Source organism: Zonotrichia albicollis, chromosome 19, assembly GCF_047830755.1.
Source record: "Zonotrichia albicollis isolate bZonAlb1 chromosome 19, bZonAlb1.hap1, whole genome shotgun sequence".
Classification (NCBI taxonomy): domain Eukaryota; kingdom Metazoa; phylum Chordata; class Aves; order Passeriformes; family Passerellidae; genus Zonotrichia; species Zonotrichia albicollis.
Window position 1 is genome coordinate 4,019,852 of NC_133837.1, and position 18,537 is coordinate 4,038,388.

Here is an 18,537-nt window from a genome sequence, read left to right on the forward strand (position 1 = left end):
CTGTCCCTTCATTGCACCATCTCTAAACTACACCATCAATTTCCCACATCTACCCTTTTGTTTCCTTCTAAGTCACCAAAACCACTTTCAGCATCACTCAGGTGTTGTGGGAGTTTTTTTGTTAACTGATTCTAAGGAAATCTTCTGAGTAACAAGCTCAGAAAGTCCAGGAATTCTGTGGCCTTGATTCTCCTCACTGACATTTAAATTGTATTTAAAAGAGCTGAAATCATACCCGTGGAATCCTGCACTGTGTGTATCCAGACACTGTCAAAGTAAACTGTCTCAAAGGAGTATGGAGAAGTTCTCAGAATGCTACATTCTTAAACTGCATCTGCAGTGAAAACAATGCAGAGCTTAAGCTCAAGCTCTTTGTACAAAATTGCAAACAACAGCATTTGTAGCTTAGCAAGCTAGTCAAGATGAGTTTTGTAACAAAATATCGCACGTGGGAACTGCCATATCGCAACTCGGGATAATACAAGCTCTGCAATGAATTAAAGGAATAGGAAAGGAGTTAAAATTGACAGACATCTTTTCAACTACTGCGAATTCAGAAGTCAAGCCCTAAATGTCTGCAGGCAGAGCACAGCAGTGAGGCATCTCTGTCTCACACCTCTGACTTCCTTTCCAGATTCTGCAGAGGCTTAGATTTCATGTTTAGATTACGGGCTGCCTGGGTCTGTGTGCTCGTCCCTGCCATGGTTTCCTGTGCACCTGGCACCCTGCGTCTGCCTTCACCTCATGGCTCCCAGGCTGCTGGTTCTCTGCGGCAGAAGTGGCTTTTCAGCGGGAGATCTGCAGGTGTCACCCTCCTCTTGCAGGTGTCACTTCCTCCTGCAGCGGCACAGTCCCCTAAAAGGGACTTACTTTCTCTCTCACCCCCTTCCCTGGGGCACCCACCACGGCCCGTCATTGATGAGGGCACGGAGCCTCGGGCCACGGACCGCTCTCGGGCCCTCTCCATGCCCTTCCGCGTTTCCTTCACCACAAAGTCACTTCACTGCCCCTCACTGCCCTCCCCACGACTTCTCCCCAGGAGCCTTGGGGTGACCCTCGCCCTGGCTCTCCGCTCCGCCCGCCGCCCCCTCAGCGCTGCCGCCCTTTCCCCTCAGCCTCCTCTCACGGCTGGCCCTGACCTGCCGCCAGGGCGGGCGCCTGGCTTCGCGCGCCACCCGGCGCAGCCAATCAGCGCGCGGCGTGCGGGCGGTCGCGCGGGCTCGCACCAACCAGACAGCGGCTTCTTGCGGCGGCCCCGAAGCGCCCCCGCGGGCCCCCGGCGCCGGGGCGTCCCGCCTGCCCGTGACCGAGATGGCGGCCCCGGCCCCGGCGGCGCGGCGGGCGAGCGGCCCCGCCGGCAGCGCCCGGCGCGGCGGGTGAGTACGGGCCGGGCGGCGGTGCAGGGCCGGGCTGTGGCCCTCTGGGGAGCGCGGCCGGGGGTCCCCTCCTCGGCTGGGGGCTGCCCGCCACGAGGGGGGAGGCCCGAGGCAGACAGAGCCCGCGGCAGTCCCGCAGCCCTGCGGCCCCACTGCCCGCAGTTCGCCGGAGCGTTACCCAGCGGCTTAGGAGGAAGAGGAAATTAGAAAAGGACACACAAAAGGCAGTCTAAACACATGATGGCAGCTCAGCGCTCTGGTGGCTCCTCTCCCGCAGCTGCGGGACAAGCTCCGGCTGGCAGCGCCACAGAGCACCGGGGGAGTGGGCTCAGCATCTCCCCCGGTACACCGGGCTCGGAGCATCCCCCCCGGGGCACCGGGCTCGGAGCATCCCTCGGGGACACCGGGCTCGGTGCATCCCCCCGGGGCACCGGGCTCGGAGCATCCCTGGGGACACTGGGCTTGGAGTATCCCCCCGGTACACCGGGCTCGGTGCATTCCCCCGGTACACCGGGCTCGGAGCATCCCCCAGGGACACCGGGCTGGGAGCATCCCCCAGGGGCACCGGGCTCGGAGCATCCCCCCGGTACACCGGGCTCGGAGCATCCCCCAGGGGCACCGGGCTCGGTGCATTCCCCCGGACACCGGGCTCGGTGCATTCCCCCGGTACACCGGGCTCGGAGCATCCCCCAGGGGCACCGGGCTCGGAGCCAGGCCAGGGGTGCCCATCAGCCGTGGGTGCGCTTGGGGTAGCTGCAGTTTCATACTCCGCATGAAGGTTTAGTGTCTGGTCCCAAATTCTGGCCTTTAGGAGCTTTTCCAGACTCCTTCCAGCCGGAATAGCAGCATTCCCTCAGCCGGTTCTTTCATATTGATTGCTTCACTCCCGTGCCTACTTCAGCACAGTGTTGTGATCAGAAGTTCATGGCACACTTTGTTTTGTCCTAGACGTCCCCCTGTTTAAATTCTCAAAAGCTGTGATCCACACAGTTTTTGCTATTTGTCTGTTTGGGAGCTTTTCACTGTCAGAATAACAGAGGCTGCAATTGGTAAGGAAAAGCCTAACAAATCCCCTTTAAATTACATACCATTACATAAAGCATGAGAAGTTTGTCTTAGATGATACTGTCTACCCAGAAGATAGAGAGAAAGGGAAAACCCATAAACAGGAGTGAAGAGCGTTTTAGTACACATTTAACACTGAGTTTTCACAGGAAATCTTGTACCACGGAAGAGTTTCCTTATGTTAGGCTTCCCAGTGTTAAAAGTTACCAAGATAATAGCAGAGACCATAAGCACCCATCCATCTTCCTGAGGCAGCTAGCAAGGCATACTTTCATGTTTTCTCAGGAAAGGAAGCTACTAAGGACTGCTTCTTTAAAATCCTATTCTTTCCCCCAGCCATGATAGAATAAACTTCCTAGTTGAACAGGCAGCTCACACACAATGGGACACAATGGAATAGTAGCACATGAGCTCTGTGAAACACTTTAAGTTACTTAGAAATGCAGGTTTCTATGTAAACAAACTGTTACTCAACAGCTGCTGTACTGCATTAATCTACAGGGCTTGCTCAGATGGAGTAAAATTCGAATACCCTAGCAAGCAAACTAAATTTATTCTCCAAGAAGCCTGCCTAATATAGGCATCTGTAGAAATAGCTACATGGTGCTGGTTTTGTGCAAGATATGTTTTATTCTTTAGAGAAGGGGTTTATATTTCCTATATTTTTGTCAAGCTTATTGAAAAGAAATTTACATAATATTCTTTTTAACCATGACCTTTTGAGCAAACACCTTGCCAACATTTTTTTTTCTGATGAGAGGATTAAGATATTAATGCTTCTAGCCTCGGTTACCAAACAAATCAATGTTGGTGCTGCAGGTGGAAGCAAGAAAACAAGCAAGAAAACAATCCTTTGTCCTCTAATCTTCACATTACAGCTCTGTTTACATCTTGATCTGTCAGACCCCTACCCAAATTAGGTGCTGGAAGCCACTGCAAACACTCAGACCAACCTGCCCCAGACACAGGTGTGAGAAGGTGTGGGCTGGGAGGGTTTATATCCCCCTGTGGCTGGCTGGGACTGGCCAGGGGCAGAGCCAGAGGCAAGGGGGGATTGGCCAAAAGGGTTGGGTTGGGTTGGCCAAAAGGGTTGGGTTGGGTTGGCCAGAGGGGTTGAGTTGGCCAAAAGGGTTAACATTGGCCAGAAGGGTTGGATTGGTCAAAAGGGTTGGGTTGGGTTGGCCAAAGGGGTTGGGTTGGGTTGGCCAAAGGGGTTGGGTTGAGTTGGCCAAAGGGGTTGGGTTGAGTTGGCCAGAAGGGTTGGGTTGGTCAAAAGGGTTGGGTTGGGTTGGCCAGAAGGGTTGGGTTGGCCAAAGGGGTTGGGTTGGGTTGGCCAGAAGGATTGACATTGGCCAAAAGGGTTGGGTTGGCCAAAAGGGTTGGGTTGAGTTGGCCAAAGGGGTTGGGTTGGGTTGGCCAGAAGGGTTGGGTTGAGTTGGCCAGAAGGATTGACATTGGCCAAAAGGGTTGGGTTGGCCAAAAGGGTTGGGTTGAGTTGGCCAAAAGAGTTGACATTGGCCAAAAGGGTTGGGTTGGCCAGAAGGATTGACATTGGCCAAAGGGGTTGTGTTGACCAAAGAGAGTGACCTGCTTGGTCAGCATTGTCCCACATTAGACCTGTGGGAGCAGGGTTTGCTGTGGGTTGGATGGGTTCACATCTGGGATAATGTGTGTGTTTGAGCAGTAAATAGTGCACTGTGCATCTCTGGAGTGCTCTTGGGTGAAGACTGGAGGGAGATTCTTCAGGAGCTGCAGAGAGCTCCTGTTTTCCTTTCACAGTAGAGTGAGGCAGCTCACTGCCCTGTTTGTAGACACAGCTCACCCTACATGTGTTCATCATGAAACTTCCATGGGGCTTGTGAGAACAGCAGAACTCACAATGTGTGCAGTGCCTCTCCTAGGTAAGGGCTGTGCTGTGCTTGGAATGGGTCTTTGAGCTTGGTCTGATTGGCCTTCAGGTGCTGAGTGCCCTGGGAAACTCCAGAGAACCCCTTCCACTGGCACAGGCTTTATCAAATATCTCCAAACTGGTGTAAGGATGCTTTTTTACCCATATTTACTATAAACTGTGAATACAACACCTTTGTTTATAATCTAGAATTAAGAGGAAAAGCTGCACTTTTGTTTCTGAGTCAGTGTATATCAGCAGAAATTGATTTGCTGAAAGGTCCTATAAATGCAGCACAAGCTTTTTAAATTTTACTTTGTGCCATTTTCTTTCTGTGGTTTTCTAACATTTCAGTATTATTTAATTTTAAATGGAGGTAGTTATACAATCCTGGTTACAATATCATGATGATGAATGACAGCTGTCACTTTGGAGTGAATTCTTCCATAGATTTGCTGTAAAAATTTCTTTTCAAGACGTTGTGCCACAACATCTTGTCTCTGCAGAAGCTGTAGGGGCCCTTCCACCTTTCAGAATTGTGCCTTTTATTGCATTTTTCACTTTGATCCAGACTCTCTACATGCTGTGACTTTCTGAGGCAGGCACTACCTGAAGCAGAAAAAGTAAAGGAATCCTTTAGTTCCCAAACACACTTTTTTCTTTTTAACCAAGTAAGGAAAAATGAACACAGCAAATACTTCTCAGATTTACAATACCCTCATTTGTAGTAGTATCAGCCCCTGTGGAAATAGTAAGGTAGACTAAACTAATTATATAATTTTTTGATCATTTTCCTTTTGATAATTGCTTCTCAGCTCACAAAATGAACTTAAAACAAAAGTGTTCTTTCACTTGTGGAACATCTTTTTTTATCAGTCTTAATCTTGCAAGTAAACCAAAGGTCCTATATCTTACAAAATATATATTGTGCCAAAGCAATTCCCTGCTCCCCTTCTCCCTCTTTGTTGCTCAGGTTTCATTTTGAGCAATGACTCTCTTTTGAAACAGTCCAACGTGCAAGTTCTGAATGTGCTGGAGAAATTAGGCAGGAGTCAGCTATTTTTTATTGGAAAATCCTCAGCAAGTAAGGTTGAACAAAAAGTAATTTCACCTCCAAGAGGCACAGTTGTCAATGGATGACACTCAAAGTTCATTTCAAATTTAATCCTGTTTGTGATTCAGTGCAGAATAGACCTCTCTCTGATTCCTGTCATTTAGGAAGGGAAGCAGAGGCTGTGTGAAATCAGCTCCTGATTCTTCACAGCCAGGCTCAAATGAGATATGTGACTGCTGCTGGGTTGATAATACTTAGCACATACACAACACTGTTTCAGAGCATCTCACTTTACAGATACTAATAAATTTACTTCACAGTCTTCCTCTGAAGCAGATATGCTTATTCCTGTCTGCAGTCTGGGGTTATTGAGGCAGAGAATGTTTAGCTGGCCCAAATTCTGACAAGTCTTTTTTTCACAGGCAGATACTGAGGCCAAGAAGTGTGTCTGCCAGCTCCCTTGCTGTAATTATTCCATGCTCTCAGTGGGTCTCAAAGCAATTTAGAGAATCACTGGATGCACCTTTGGAAGGCCATACATTGGCAAATGTGCCCATGTTGCAAATGATCAGGCAGACATCAGCTCCTCATGAGTGGGAAGGCCGTGTGGTTCTGCTGATATCAAAACAATCAGCTCAAATCAAAGCCATTTTCTCCAAGGCAGCTGCTTTTTTTGGTTATTATCTGTTCCCCCGTGTTTCTATTCTGGGTTGACAGATCAGGCTTCTGTTCTTGAGGAATTCACTTTTGGCAGCAAGAAATGTTCACACTCCCCATCATTTTTCATAGACTAATCTGTGTTGGGAATTTTCAGTAAATAACATGAAAGCATCAGTGATTGAACACTTTAGGGAAAATAGTATCATTAGGTTGATTTATTTTTCTCCCTAAAGACAGCAGCTTCTGAAACATATTTTTCTTTTCAACTGTCTATTGGTTCTATAATTGCTGATCTTTCTTTTTGCTAGTTATTTTATAAGTTTGGTAGGTAATACATCATGCTGTATAGTGTTTTATTAAAATTCAACACTGCTGTCTCCTACTGATGGTTAAGTGATTTGAAATCCTTGGAAAATCTGAGCCATGGTATTTTTACCTATATAAATACACTGGCTGCATAAGGTATTGTTATTCAAGAGATGATCTAGTGAGGAAAAGGGTGAATGGGCCCTTGCAAAGTTCTGCTGTCCAGAGGGATGTTTCAAACACTTGGTGATATTCAGATTGAGCTGCAAGACTTGCTCTTTGCTCAGGGCATTTCCAAACTGAAACAAGTTGAGGGGGATGTGGATGTATTTTCCAATTTAAAAAGGATATCAGACACACATGGCAACCCATATCAGGCACAGGACTCACTCAGTCATGGAAAATAGAGATATTCTGAGGTGGGTTGCAGACCTCTCCCCACAGCTGTGGGATAACCATTGCCTGGCTTTGCCATACAGGACTTGCAGACTGTTGGCTTGCTGTTAAACATTGGATTATTTGGTGAACCCTATCCTGGGTTTTACTCTTGCCCAATGATTTGGAAATCATTTTGGCTGAATGCAACATGATGACACTTGAACACCACATCCAGCCCATTCCCAAATTTCACAAACTGCTCTAGGCTTGAAAATCATGTGCTGGGAAAGTGGAAGGGATAAACTGCCTGCACTGGGAGCAGCATGTGGTGTCTGATTAGAGCAGCCACAGCTTCAGGCATCTCTGATTGTCTGCAGCTGAATATTTGACACCCTCCAACATGTCCCAGCAAAGCAGTCCCACTTCATTTCTGGCCTGCAGACTGGAACATGTCGACGTGACTAATTGCCCGGGCAGACAGAGGAGAGATAAGAGCAGGGAGGACAGAGGGAAGCAGATATTCCAGTGTGGAATAGCAGTGCACAAAACTAGGACAGCTCCAGAGTGTGGAGAGTCCCTGCAGCAGGGTGGGGATGGAGGTGGGGATTGCAGGAGTCTGGCAGGGGAGCACACAGGGACCTTGCAGAGTGAGTGGATGCACAACTCTGCACATTTGCAGGCTGCCTCCAGAATTTATTAAGTTGCTGCAGCCTCAGTGTGTGAAGCTGTTTCCCAAGGGTTTCCAAGACCTTTGCAATGCATGTGAGGTGTTTAGTTGGAATGACAAAATTCTTGCAGTTTTATTTTGATAGATTCTGCATTTAAAAGAAAGCATGCAATCACATCTTCAATGGCTCCAGTGCCAGTCCAGGTGCAGAAACTGAGGAAGGTTGATTTCTCATCCTAGCTTCTCTTTGCTGTTGGCTTCAGTTACCCCAGTACTAAGACATCCAGCCTATCTGAGGTTAGCTGTGTTTGGAATTTTGGTTCTAAATGAAAATCCTTTTTAAAAGTAGGAAAATTAAACATTCTCCATGTTCTGTGTATCCAGATTGGCCCAGGAAAAACTTACCTTCTTGCTTTCTCTGTGTGAAATGTCTACAGTCTACCCCTGCTGGTACCTTAAATTAGGTGTGTGAGAAAAACTAAACTGCTTCTGGGCTGGTCAGTGTGTTCAAGTTTTGTAGAAGCCCTGAATATGTATGATGATGAAGCAGTGCTTTCTGCACCACTGGTTATTTTCACAAGCTCTTGTTATATTGTCCATTACAGCTTTTGAATTTCTCTAAACAGGAAATATTCACTCTTTCCAACCAATCCTTTGTATTTTTAACACCCTTGGTGTGTTTCCTGCTCGCTAGCACTGAAGGACTCCAGCGTGGTGTTCCTGAGCATGCCGATGATGTGCTGTGAACTTTAGGGAATGGCGTGTTTTGCATTCAGGATCACATTTCAGTTTGCTGCCAGAAGCAGAATGTCACTGAGGGCAGTGCAGAAATCCTGCCCAGCTCAGCCTCCTGCCCTCTGGCCATAGCCACCCACCCGTGCTGGATGCTTTTGAAATCCAGATCCAGAGAGAAATTGAGGCTCTTAGTTGTGTTTGAGCAAGGGAGAGCATGGTGCATAAGTCTTTCAGTAGAGCAACTAATAAATCTTATCTTGGAGGGGACTAAAAGGAAGGATCATGGATTTATCTTAGTCCTTTTATTGTAAGTGACTGTTTTCTCCTTAAAATCATCTTGTCTTGCCTTCCCTTCTACAGAAGTCATTCTCAAATTAAAGGCAAGATACTAAGGCTCTAAACTGCTGTGTGCAAACACACAAAAATACTTTTTCCTCCTTCCCACTCCTGTCCCTTTGCTGGGAGCTCTCTGTCAGCTTCACTCCAGTAACTTTGTCTGATCTTCCCTTTGCAGTTGCTAATTGGCCTGGCAGGGATATGAAGAGACTGAAAATAACTTTATTCCCTCATTGTGTGCGCATTGAAAGGGTCACAGAACAGAAAAGCAGGGCAGAGTCCAGACTGGTGGCTCATGCTGGGCAGCCTGGCAGCCAGAAAATGGCACTTGGAGGTGCTGCTTGTGGTTCTGCAGGCAGGTCTTTGCTAACCAGCACTCTGAATATTGACTGCCTGCTCCTTGTCCCCCAGAATGCTGAAATACTGATACCTAACTGCAGGGTGGCTTTCTGAGAAAGCTTTTGGATGCCTTTTTTTCCCTTGAGGTTCTGCAGCACTGTCAGAGCTGAGCTGTAGGTGACTGCCACAAGGATGGGATCTCCAGGATCCTTCTCTGGAGAAGGTGGTGTTGTATAAACCAGGGTAGTAAATCTCAGCTGGCAAAGGCCAGTGCTGTTATATCTAGGAGGTGTGTGGGTGGCTTGGGTTGATTTGCATATCTAGCTGCTTCCTTATTTATTTGGGTTTAAGAGAAGGATATGTCCAAGCCCTGAGCTTCTGTGTGAGATTAAAAAATAGAACCAGGAATTATTAAACAACAGAAAGACTTTCCCAAGACAATCACAGCCTAATCTTGTAGTATCAATGTTGTGTTTATATGTAAGAGAGTTCTCTGGAGCAATGTACACCAGAAAAGACATTTTGTGGAAGGAGAACAAATTTGTGCCATGGGAAGTAGAGGAGGGTGAGCTAGAAGAAGGATGTGAATTCCAGAGCTGCTTCCTACCTCCATTCTGTTACAGTCCCACTTCTGCTGAAAAGAGAAAAGGCCTAGATCTGTGGTCATTGGCAATGTTTTTAGGAGTTTGGCCTACTTACTGGTGATCAGATCCATGCTCAGCCCAGCAGCACAGCCTTGTCAAAGGTTGGATGGGCTGTTCAGCAAATGGAAGAATCATTATTGCAGGCTCCATTAGAGATTAGCTGGACAAAGCTCCTGCTAGATAAGAGTAACAAGACAAATAGCCATGGGTGACAGCTTGCTCCAACACCTGGTGGAATCCAAGCTTTGTCAGCCTTTTTTTGGAGGGTTGCCCAAAAGCCTGTCAGGACTACAGTCATACTCTTACTCTGCACTGCAGGGAGCTTAATTCATCTGTGGATGTCAGATTTTGGGGAGAGTTAAGCTAACTTAACTTCTGAGTTATGGGGTGGGTTGATGCAGTATTAGAAAGACTTTCATCTCCCTAGTTCTTCTTCTTTTAAAGACCAATCCTGTAATTTGAATTTTGTGAATTTCATCACTTTCTTTTCCTAAAGGAAGCAATGTGGGAGACTTGATTGCTTCCCCTTCTGTTTCTGCAGATGGTGATGTGGTAAATGTAGCCAGGCTCTTCTGTACCAGGAGACATTCTCCCCTGAGGAGCAGTCCCCTTTTGCTGGACATGCTTACAGAACTGCACAGCCATGGACCTCAAGGAGAAGTGTCAGGTAGGTTTGCTGATAACAACTTAAGTGCTGAGTCCTTTTAAATGTCTTTATTGTTTTGGGTCAAGATTGACATGGTGGTATTATTATATAGAGGTGTGATCCATGGTTAGTATGGAAGTTGAGAGTTCTGCCACCTTCACAGCCCTGTGTCAGCAGGGAAATCCTTTGTGGGGTGGGACTGAGGCACCCAGTGGGACAGCACAGCTGGGTGTCCCCTGTCACACCTGCAGTGTCTCTGTGGAGCTCTGAGCTGGGGCTCCATTCCCATGGACACTCACTCTGCTTCACTTGAAAGGCTGAATTCACTGAAAGATTTTTTAAATAAACCAGGGCAATGAAATCATCTGAGTCCAGTTTTGCTGATGGTGACTTGGGGTCTCAGCCAGGTCTGGTGAGAGAACAGTCTTGGCTTTTCTCTCTGGTGTCCCTTTCCCCAGCACACCGTGAGCTTTTGTCTGTTGGCTGTCTCTGTTTTCTCTGGGCATCCCTTCCTTGCTATTTTGTTTGCAGCAGTGAGAAATGGTTTTGTTCAGGAGTGCAAATACCTGCTAGGGACTCACTAGACCAAAAGATACTGCAGCAGTGTCAGTGACTTTGAAAGGGCAGTTTTTCACATCAGCTGTGGCACTTGCCTGCTCCTTTGCTGGGTTTCTGCTCTGAGCTGTGCTGGGCTCACTCCTGCCCCAACCTCTTGGTTCTGCAGTGCTCAGAGGATGTGTTTGACCTGTGTTGTTTTATATCAAATTGCTTTATTACCATGGAGTTAACATTCCAATGAGGACAATTATCTCCTTGTTCTCTTGTTAGTGACATCATGGCTAATCTGGTATTGATCATTTTGAGAGAAGATGCAATTACCACTGTGTGGATGGGTGTGTTCTGTGTAGGATCTGAGGGCACCAAAGAGAGCAGGGCACAGTGGGGACACTTTCACTGCAGGTCACTATATTTGGCTCACCTTTCTCATGTGGCATTCTCCACTCTACACTGCAGGAAGATCATATCAAATTGCTGGACATGCAGCAACCTTTAAAAGCCTATTAGGAAAATGTCCTGGCAAGGAGGTTACAGGGGGAATCATGGTGTTCTCAAGTCCTAACCTCTCTTGACTGCTTGAAACTTTTTCTCCCTCCTTTCTGAATGGGTATTAAAACTTAAGGCAAGAGATCACCACAGTCTTTTAAATAGGAATGAAAAAATCCCCCACAGATACATAAAGCTGCATTTTACAACTTATTTTGTTTGGATTCTGAGGAAAGACCATGATTTTATACTTGTTAGCAGCCTTAAGCAGGGGGTTTGGAACTAGATGATCCTTAAGGTTCCTTTCAACCCAAACCATTCTGTAATTATTATTTGATGGTAAGAAGTTTGCTCTTTTTTTTTTTTTTTTTTAAATACTGTAGATCCTCCTCCACCCCATCTAAGGTGGAATCTCTCTTCCTTCCCAAAGTGAAGAACTTGGACACATACACAATGATGAACAAATTAATTAACCTGCTTTGTAACCTCAGCAGTTTGATGTACTAAGTTTATTTTAAAATGCTAAAAATAAAGTGAAGCCACGTGAAAGCATCACTCCCAAATCTGGCTGAGAGCAATCCCAGCAGTATTTGTGTGTGTGATGGAGAGTGAGCACTCCAGGAGCAGGAGATGTGCTCAGATGCAGCACACACAGCTGTCACTCAGATCAGACACTGAGTCCTCTGCTCCAGCTGGCTGGTGAGTTCCCCTGCCAGGAATGGCTGAGGAGCAGAGTTTGTCAGGTGTAATGCAGGCTGCCTTCCAGTTTTTGCCAGAAGCCAGAACCACAGAGAAAGCCAGAGAGTATTCTTAAATTAAATGTGCTGATATTCTTCTTCTTTCTCCTCCTCCTCTGACTTTTTAATTTTCTGTGTGTTTCTGAAGTGAATTTAACCTTGTGAAAGGTGCCAGAATCTCTGTTTCAAGAGCACTCAGCACATACTGAGAGAGCAGCACTGATTGCGACAGGACAGGACAGGACAGGACAGGACAGGAAAGGAAAGGAAAGGAAAGGAAAGGAAAGGAAAGGAAAGGAAAGGAAAGGAAAGGAAAGGAAAGGAAAGGAAAGGAAAGGAAAGGAAAGGAAAGGAAAGGAAAGGAAAGGAAAGGAAAGGAAAGGAAAGGAAAGGAAAGGAAAGGAAAGGAAAGGAAAGGAAAAAAGGAAAAAAGGAAAAAAGGAAAAAAGGAAAAAAGGAAAAAAAAAAAGGAAAAAAGGAAAAAAAAGGCTTGTCCAGGCAGGGTAGGTGAGTCCAGACTCCTGAGTTTGGGTTGCATTAGCCACAGGCTGGATTTGCAGGCACACAACTAATAAAAGTGATTGACATAATTCATGGCACAGTTACCCATAACACTGAGCTGCATTGTCCCTGTGATTGCTGCAGCCTGGACACAGCCCTGTGCTCCTGGCCAGAGCCTGGAGCTGTGTTCAGGGAGCCTGGGCTGTGCTCCCCTTGCTCCTGCACTGTTGCTCCTTGTTCCAGGCTGCCTAACAACAGCTACAGCCCCACCTTTGGACTGAAAAGTAGCCCAAGTCCTTTGCCATTTCTCATCCTGTGTCTCTGTGTTTGTTCCCTGCTATTCTCTAAAAGCTCAGCTCTTCTTGCAAGGGCTTTTTCACAAACTGATCCTTTTTCCACAGGTGTCTCTCATTTATGCTGCAGATTTTGCATAGGTCAGTCCCTGCCTTTATACTCAGCCTTCTATTCCAAGTCCCAGTTTTATCTCCAGATCCCAAGTTTTTGTCTTCTGCTCTTTCATTATGCTATTTGATGCACAAATGCATATCCAAATGCACTTTCTGATACCAGTTGATATCAGAAGGAAGCTAGATAGTACAAATTACTGCCCTACATAAACACTTTATAACAAGGTCTCTTAGCAATGGGATAAACAAGAAGCAGCAATTTTATCCAGTGCCATTTGTGTCCATGAGCAAAGCTGGAGTTTTGAGGCTGGGACCTCTAACTGCATGAAGCACAGGGATTGCTCCTGGTATTGCACAAGCAGGTTGTTTTATTCACTTTCATTTAAGTCTTCAGAAGGTTCAAAGCCATGGGAAACAGATCAGCAAGCACTATAATAAAGAAGGGGTCTTAGAAGCATATTTATTGTGTGAGGGTTTATCCACTCTTACCCAGTCTTGTTGCTGATATTTTTCTTTTTTCTCTCCTTTTTTCTTTGTGTTGAAAGGAGTAGATGAGTAGTTCCTTAGCAGGCAGGAAACAAAAATTGTGCCATTAGGACATTTTCTTGTTTTTTTCAGTATAAAATTGTTGTCTAGGAAACAAAATGCTCTACAGAAGGATAAAGGATGTTTTGCCTCCTTCTCTTCTGCTTTCTCCTGAAGTTACATTAAATAATTACAAAGTGTCTGCTTCCCTTCAGCTTTGGCTCTGGGAGCTTAGTGAGCTCACACACCCATGTGGAACTCAGTGCCAGCACACCAGTGATAACCAGACCTTGTGCTGGGTTTATTGTGAATATTGAGGCCATTTAATCTCTGCCCTTCTGGCTTAAAACACAGAATGTGGGCTGTGCCTAATGAGGCATTTGAACCTCAGGAAAGGGAAGGGAAGGGAAGGGAAGGGAAGGGAAGGGAAGGGAAGGGAAGGGAAGGGAAGGGAAGGGAAGGGAAGGGAAGGGAAGGGAAGGGAAGGGAAGGGAAGGGAAGGGAAGGGAAGGGAAGGGAAGGGAAGGGAAGGAAAGGAAAGGAAAGGAAAGGAAAGGAAAGGAAAGGAAAGGAAAGGAAAGGAAAGGAAAGGGAAAGGGAAAGGGAAAGGCTTGTCCAGGCAGGGTAGGTGAGTCCAGACACCTGTGTGTGATTTTCACAGCTGCACAGTGTGCTGAGACTGGACGCCCTGGCAGTGCCTGTCCTGTTTGGTACCAGCCAGTGCAATCCTTGGCAAGCTGCTGGGGTGCTGCTTGGCTGGGCCACTTCTTTACCCCTTTCTGTGTGGAATGAAAGCAATTGTTTTAGTGATTGCTCTGCAGAACTAAGAAGCCCCAGACAGAATTAGGACAGCGCTGAAGTGGGAGCTAAATAAAAACTCACTTATAAAGGTGTATCCCTCCAACAGTGGGAAGGAAACATTCCTGCAAAAGATGGGAATGAGAGAGAGGGCTCATTCCTTCTTCACCTTTCTATCCCCTTGTTGTTTTTCCACCCAGCCCTTCCCTGTCTAACTTATCCTTTGCCTCCTGTGTGCCATGCCCAGGTAAGCGTGGAGCCCCAGGCATGGCTGTGGTGAATTTATGTGCACCTTTTAGTTCCAATTGCGTGGCTCAGGATGAATATGGGATGCTGAGAGGGGCTTTTCCAGCATTCTTTATCAGCAAGAGACCACTTCAGACAGGACCTGTAACCATCTCAACTTGTTTAAATAGCAAATACTTGTATTTTTGGATTGAGCTTGAATCCAAAGCTGTGGAGTCATCTTGGTCTCAATTTAGTCTTTTTCCTTGCCTACTCAGGTGTTCCTTCCTGTAGTATATTTTATAGCACTTTGTCCTACCTAATTTGCCATCTGCTTTTGCCCAGACCCCTGGCTGTCAGCATCATTCCTTCCTGTGCACGCATATGCAGCTCTGCAGGCATCCTCGCTGTGTCGGCTCCATCTGATGAATGAACCATTCTCTCTGACATCTGGTGCTATCCTGGGCAAACTTTCTTCCCTCTCTGCTTTTTTCTCCCCCTGCTTCCATCCCTCCTGCTCCCTGCTCCCCACCCCCATCCTTTGGCTCTGCAGCGTGACTGAGGCAGGCTGAGTTAATCAGCACACTGGTGCTTCACTCTGCTGCTTCTGCCTCCTTCTCTGCGGCGCTGGGCTCTGCACAAGCTTGCTCCCTCTCCCTCTCTGCTCTCTCATTTCTGGAGAGCAGCAGCAGTGCAAGTTGCTGGGGAAGTGGTGCAGGAATTTAGCCCAGATGCTCTTCAAGCAGGCTGATCTCTGGATCCCCCAGCAAGGCAAATGTCGCAAAGTAAGTTCCTCTCCCTTAACATTTAATTTCAAAATGTCTCCCTCCCCAGTCTGCATCCTGCCTGATGTGATGGGGCATGAAGAGCTTTGAGGTTGTGGGGGAAGGAGGTTATGGCAGGATATGAAACAGAGAGTGATGATTTTAGCTGGGGAATAGCTTGGTTTTGGCAGTGACAGGGTAAAGAAACTGTTTTAAACTGCAGTTTTAACCCCAGGACCAATAGGAAGATCCACACAGGATTTTAGCTGCTGACTCCTGCTCTGCTGCCCCTCTGCTTCATGGCTTAAATTTGTCTGTTGCTTCTGTAGGCTTTGATCTGTAAGTGCTGAACCTCCTCATCCCTGTGGGGTCTGTCTGGCACTGTACCTGCCAGCTGGATCATTGCTTTGGTCCCCAAAGTCTTCAGCTGAAGAATTGGGGATGGGAAGGAAACTGTCAAGGGGATGAAAGATGTGCTGAAGTTCTGTGGATTTCTGAGCATTGCTGGCCTCTGGTGGGGGGGCATTAGCATTCCCTGGAGGGAGCTCTGCATTGGCATAAAACACTGCTGTGTGTTCAAGCCAGGATAAATACAGACTCCTAACTGCTCTCTGAACTTGGAGGAGTAATGCAACTGGCTAAATTACAGTAATTAAAGCTTAATAATTGTGTAGTGTTTCAAAGTGCTGCATAAACCCTGTCTCTTCCTGCCAGCAGCCTGGTGGGACAGGTAACTGTGGTTGGGGATTGGTTGCTCCAAACAGGAATGAAGGAACGGACAGAGAAATGTGCAATTCCAAACTGGGCTGTTTCCTGGGGAGCATCTGCCTCTCTCTCTGCTGCTGGGCAGAAGCAAAGTGCTGGGCTTTGCTTTACCTGTGTAGAAATGTTGATTGTGCCTGTTGGCATCTTTACTCCATGCTTTATGGAGAGGATAAAACGTGGATGCTGTTGCATGGATTGAAATGCTCAGCAAAGTGCATCAGTGATTCAGGCTGCCTTGGCCACATCCCAGAGCTCTGTGCTCCTGCAGCTCTGTCTGTTTGCAGGCCCTGTTAGTGAACCTCAAAGCATCCACCCTGGAGCCCCTGCAGGCACCAGTTACCCAGCTGGGGGGTTCTTTTGTCCAGGGGCAGCAGGAGCCTGGGCTGCCTTTCATCCTGGCCTGCATGGGGTGGGGAGGGGACACTTGCTGCCTGCTGCTCCCCCCACTAACTTGGGCACTGCTGTGCTGAAGACTCTGCTTGTTTCACTTGATTTGAGACCACCAGCAGCTGAGCTGAGGCTGCCAAGCTCCCGTCAGGTGCATTCAGAGCAAGTTTAATAGCTGTGTTCCTCATGCCTTCTGGTGCTTTTCCCAGCATGTCCAGGTTTAAAGGCAGGGGTTCCCACAGAGCATGGGCTGCTTGGTGGAGCTGCCTGGATTGTGCAGATATCCACATAACATTTCTTTTTCCTGGCTTTCAGTAGCGTTCAGGTTGGCTGGTGAATGTTATAATTTCACAATTACAACAGTTGGTGGGGAGTGAGTAGCCCCATCAGAGAATGAGAAACTGAGGCACAGAGGAGTATCTGATTTTCCCACTGTCTTGCAGAAACCAGTGGCAGAAGAAATTGGAGAATCCAGCTGTCCTGACAGTCCAGAGTCTTAATCAAAAATTCATCCCATGTGTCAGGGGGATGATTGATGTAGCCTGGGTCATTAGAGAAACATTCTTGCCTGGACTCAGGGAGTCTGCTCTCTTAGAGAGCACCAAGAAAGACAGAAAGCAAGGCTGGGACCAAGGATGGGGTAATAAAGGGAAGTTTCTGCCCAGACTGACTGATGGGCTGGCCCTGCTGGCTCCATGTGTGTCACTCTGTAGCAGGAATGAGCCATTTCAGACAGTCTGAGCTGCAGGTGCACAGGAGCTGCAGCATCCTGATGGGTGATTTGCTTAGAACAAGAATAAATCCCTCTCTAACACTAGGCTGCTGTGTGAAATGCTACCCCAAGAAATTGTGTGTTGTCATGTGTTTGATGTCTGTCATCCTCTCTGATCAGACCCAAACCCCCACTTTGTGCCATATTGTGACTTACCCTAAACAAGAATCTGCCTTGCAGTAATAAATGCAAATATATTTGGTGGAGTTACTCCTTATTGTGTGTTTCTGAACCTGTGAATAATGCTTACAATTTCAGGAGGTGTAATCCCTGAAGTAGATTAATCACTTGCAAAGTGTCATTGTTAAATTAAAAACTGCCTTCTTTTTGTGCTAAGGAATGCAAAATAGCTCCCAGGAAAAGGAAGAACATTCTGCTGCCCAGTTTCCCACCTCCAACTGTTCAGCTCTGAAAAGCAATTGAGTAGAGGTGTTATAAAAGGAGTGCAGCCTGGAAAGAGGGAAGCAGTCTGACAGCTGCCTTGCAGGGGTTTGCACCACTCTGAATCAGAGGGCTGGATCTGCAGTCTATGAGAATCGAAACTTGTAGCAAATATTTTGTATTCTGTTCACTTATTTGCCTAAACAGTCTTTGTAAAAGCAGTTACACTCAAGTGTACAGCAGTCTTGGTGAGAATCCCTTATTCTGCGAGGGACTGAATCCACAGAGGATGGATGATTCAACCCAATTTGCTCTGGAAAGTGAGGAATATATTTGTGTTCCTGTATTATTAAAAAAAATATTTGGCACACATTATATCAACATTTACTGGTACAACAAATAAATATGGTACTATGGATGTGTAATGGCTGTGAGAAAATATAAGAGGACTTAAATATGTTAATATTTTGTGTCCATTTCTCTGTACACATTCTGGGATCTCCTTCTTTTTTCCTCTGGAAGGAAGCTGCAAGACCTCTGTCTTTCATCAGGTAGCAGAGAGTGTGAGAGGGCTGATAAACTTTTAAGGTAATTTTAAACGATTCTATGTGTAAAAGAACAAGGTTGGAATTTTAGGAAGAGAGCTCAGTGGTGAATTTGTGTGAGGATGAAGGTGGGCTGCAGGAAGCAGACATGGGTAGGTGGTGTTGCTCGGGAACAACTTCAGTTGTGGGAGGAAAAATCAGAAAATAACCACACTTTTCCTACCTATCAGCCTGAAAATGCTCCTGCAACCCCTGAGGAAGGCAAAGAACCTATTTGCCATGAGCCAGGCAAGGCTATGGATTTAAAAAGCTTCTGGTATTTGACAACTTATTTACCCCTGTCAAACTGGGGGGGGTCAGCCATAAGGATAAGGCAAAGAGAAGTCTGAAGGTGACTCCTCATCTCCTGCCTCTGAGCTGCTTCTTGTTTCCTTCCTGAAGAGCCAAACCACCTCCTAACCCTGGGCATTTGCAAGATCTGTCTCAGGTTCCCTTTTCCTAATGTTTTCAGCTAAGCTCTAATTCAACATGTAGAATATTTACTATGAGTGGAGAAATTCACACATCTTTTCATGTTCCCATCCAGTCCACC

The 18,537-nt window shown here is 46.7% G+C and overlaps 1 protein-coding gene across 3 annotated transcripts in view; it reads left to right on the forward strand.

The window, feature by feature from the left end:
- Positions 1–1,216: 1,216 nt before the first annotated feature.
- Positions 1,217–18,537, forward strand: part of TMEM94 (transmembrane protein 94) — a 54,793-nt gene continuing 37,472 nt past the window's right edge. The window contains exons 1-2 of one of the 3 annotated variants that reach the window (XM_074555102.1): positions 1,217–1,376; positions 9,990–10,115. In XM_074555102.1, the coding sequence (XP_074411203.1) occupies positions 10,092–10,115 (24 nt within the window). In that variant the 5' untranslated portion in view covers positions 1,217–1,376; positions 9,990–10,091. Of the gene's footprint in view, positions 1,377–9,989; positions 10,116–14,910; positions 15,117–18,537 lie in introns of those variants that run through there. The other 2 variants (XM_005494088.4, XM_005494086.4) reach the window with 2 other exon arrangements.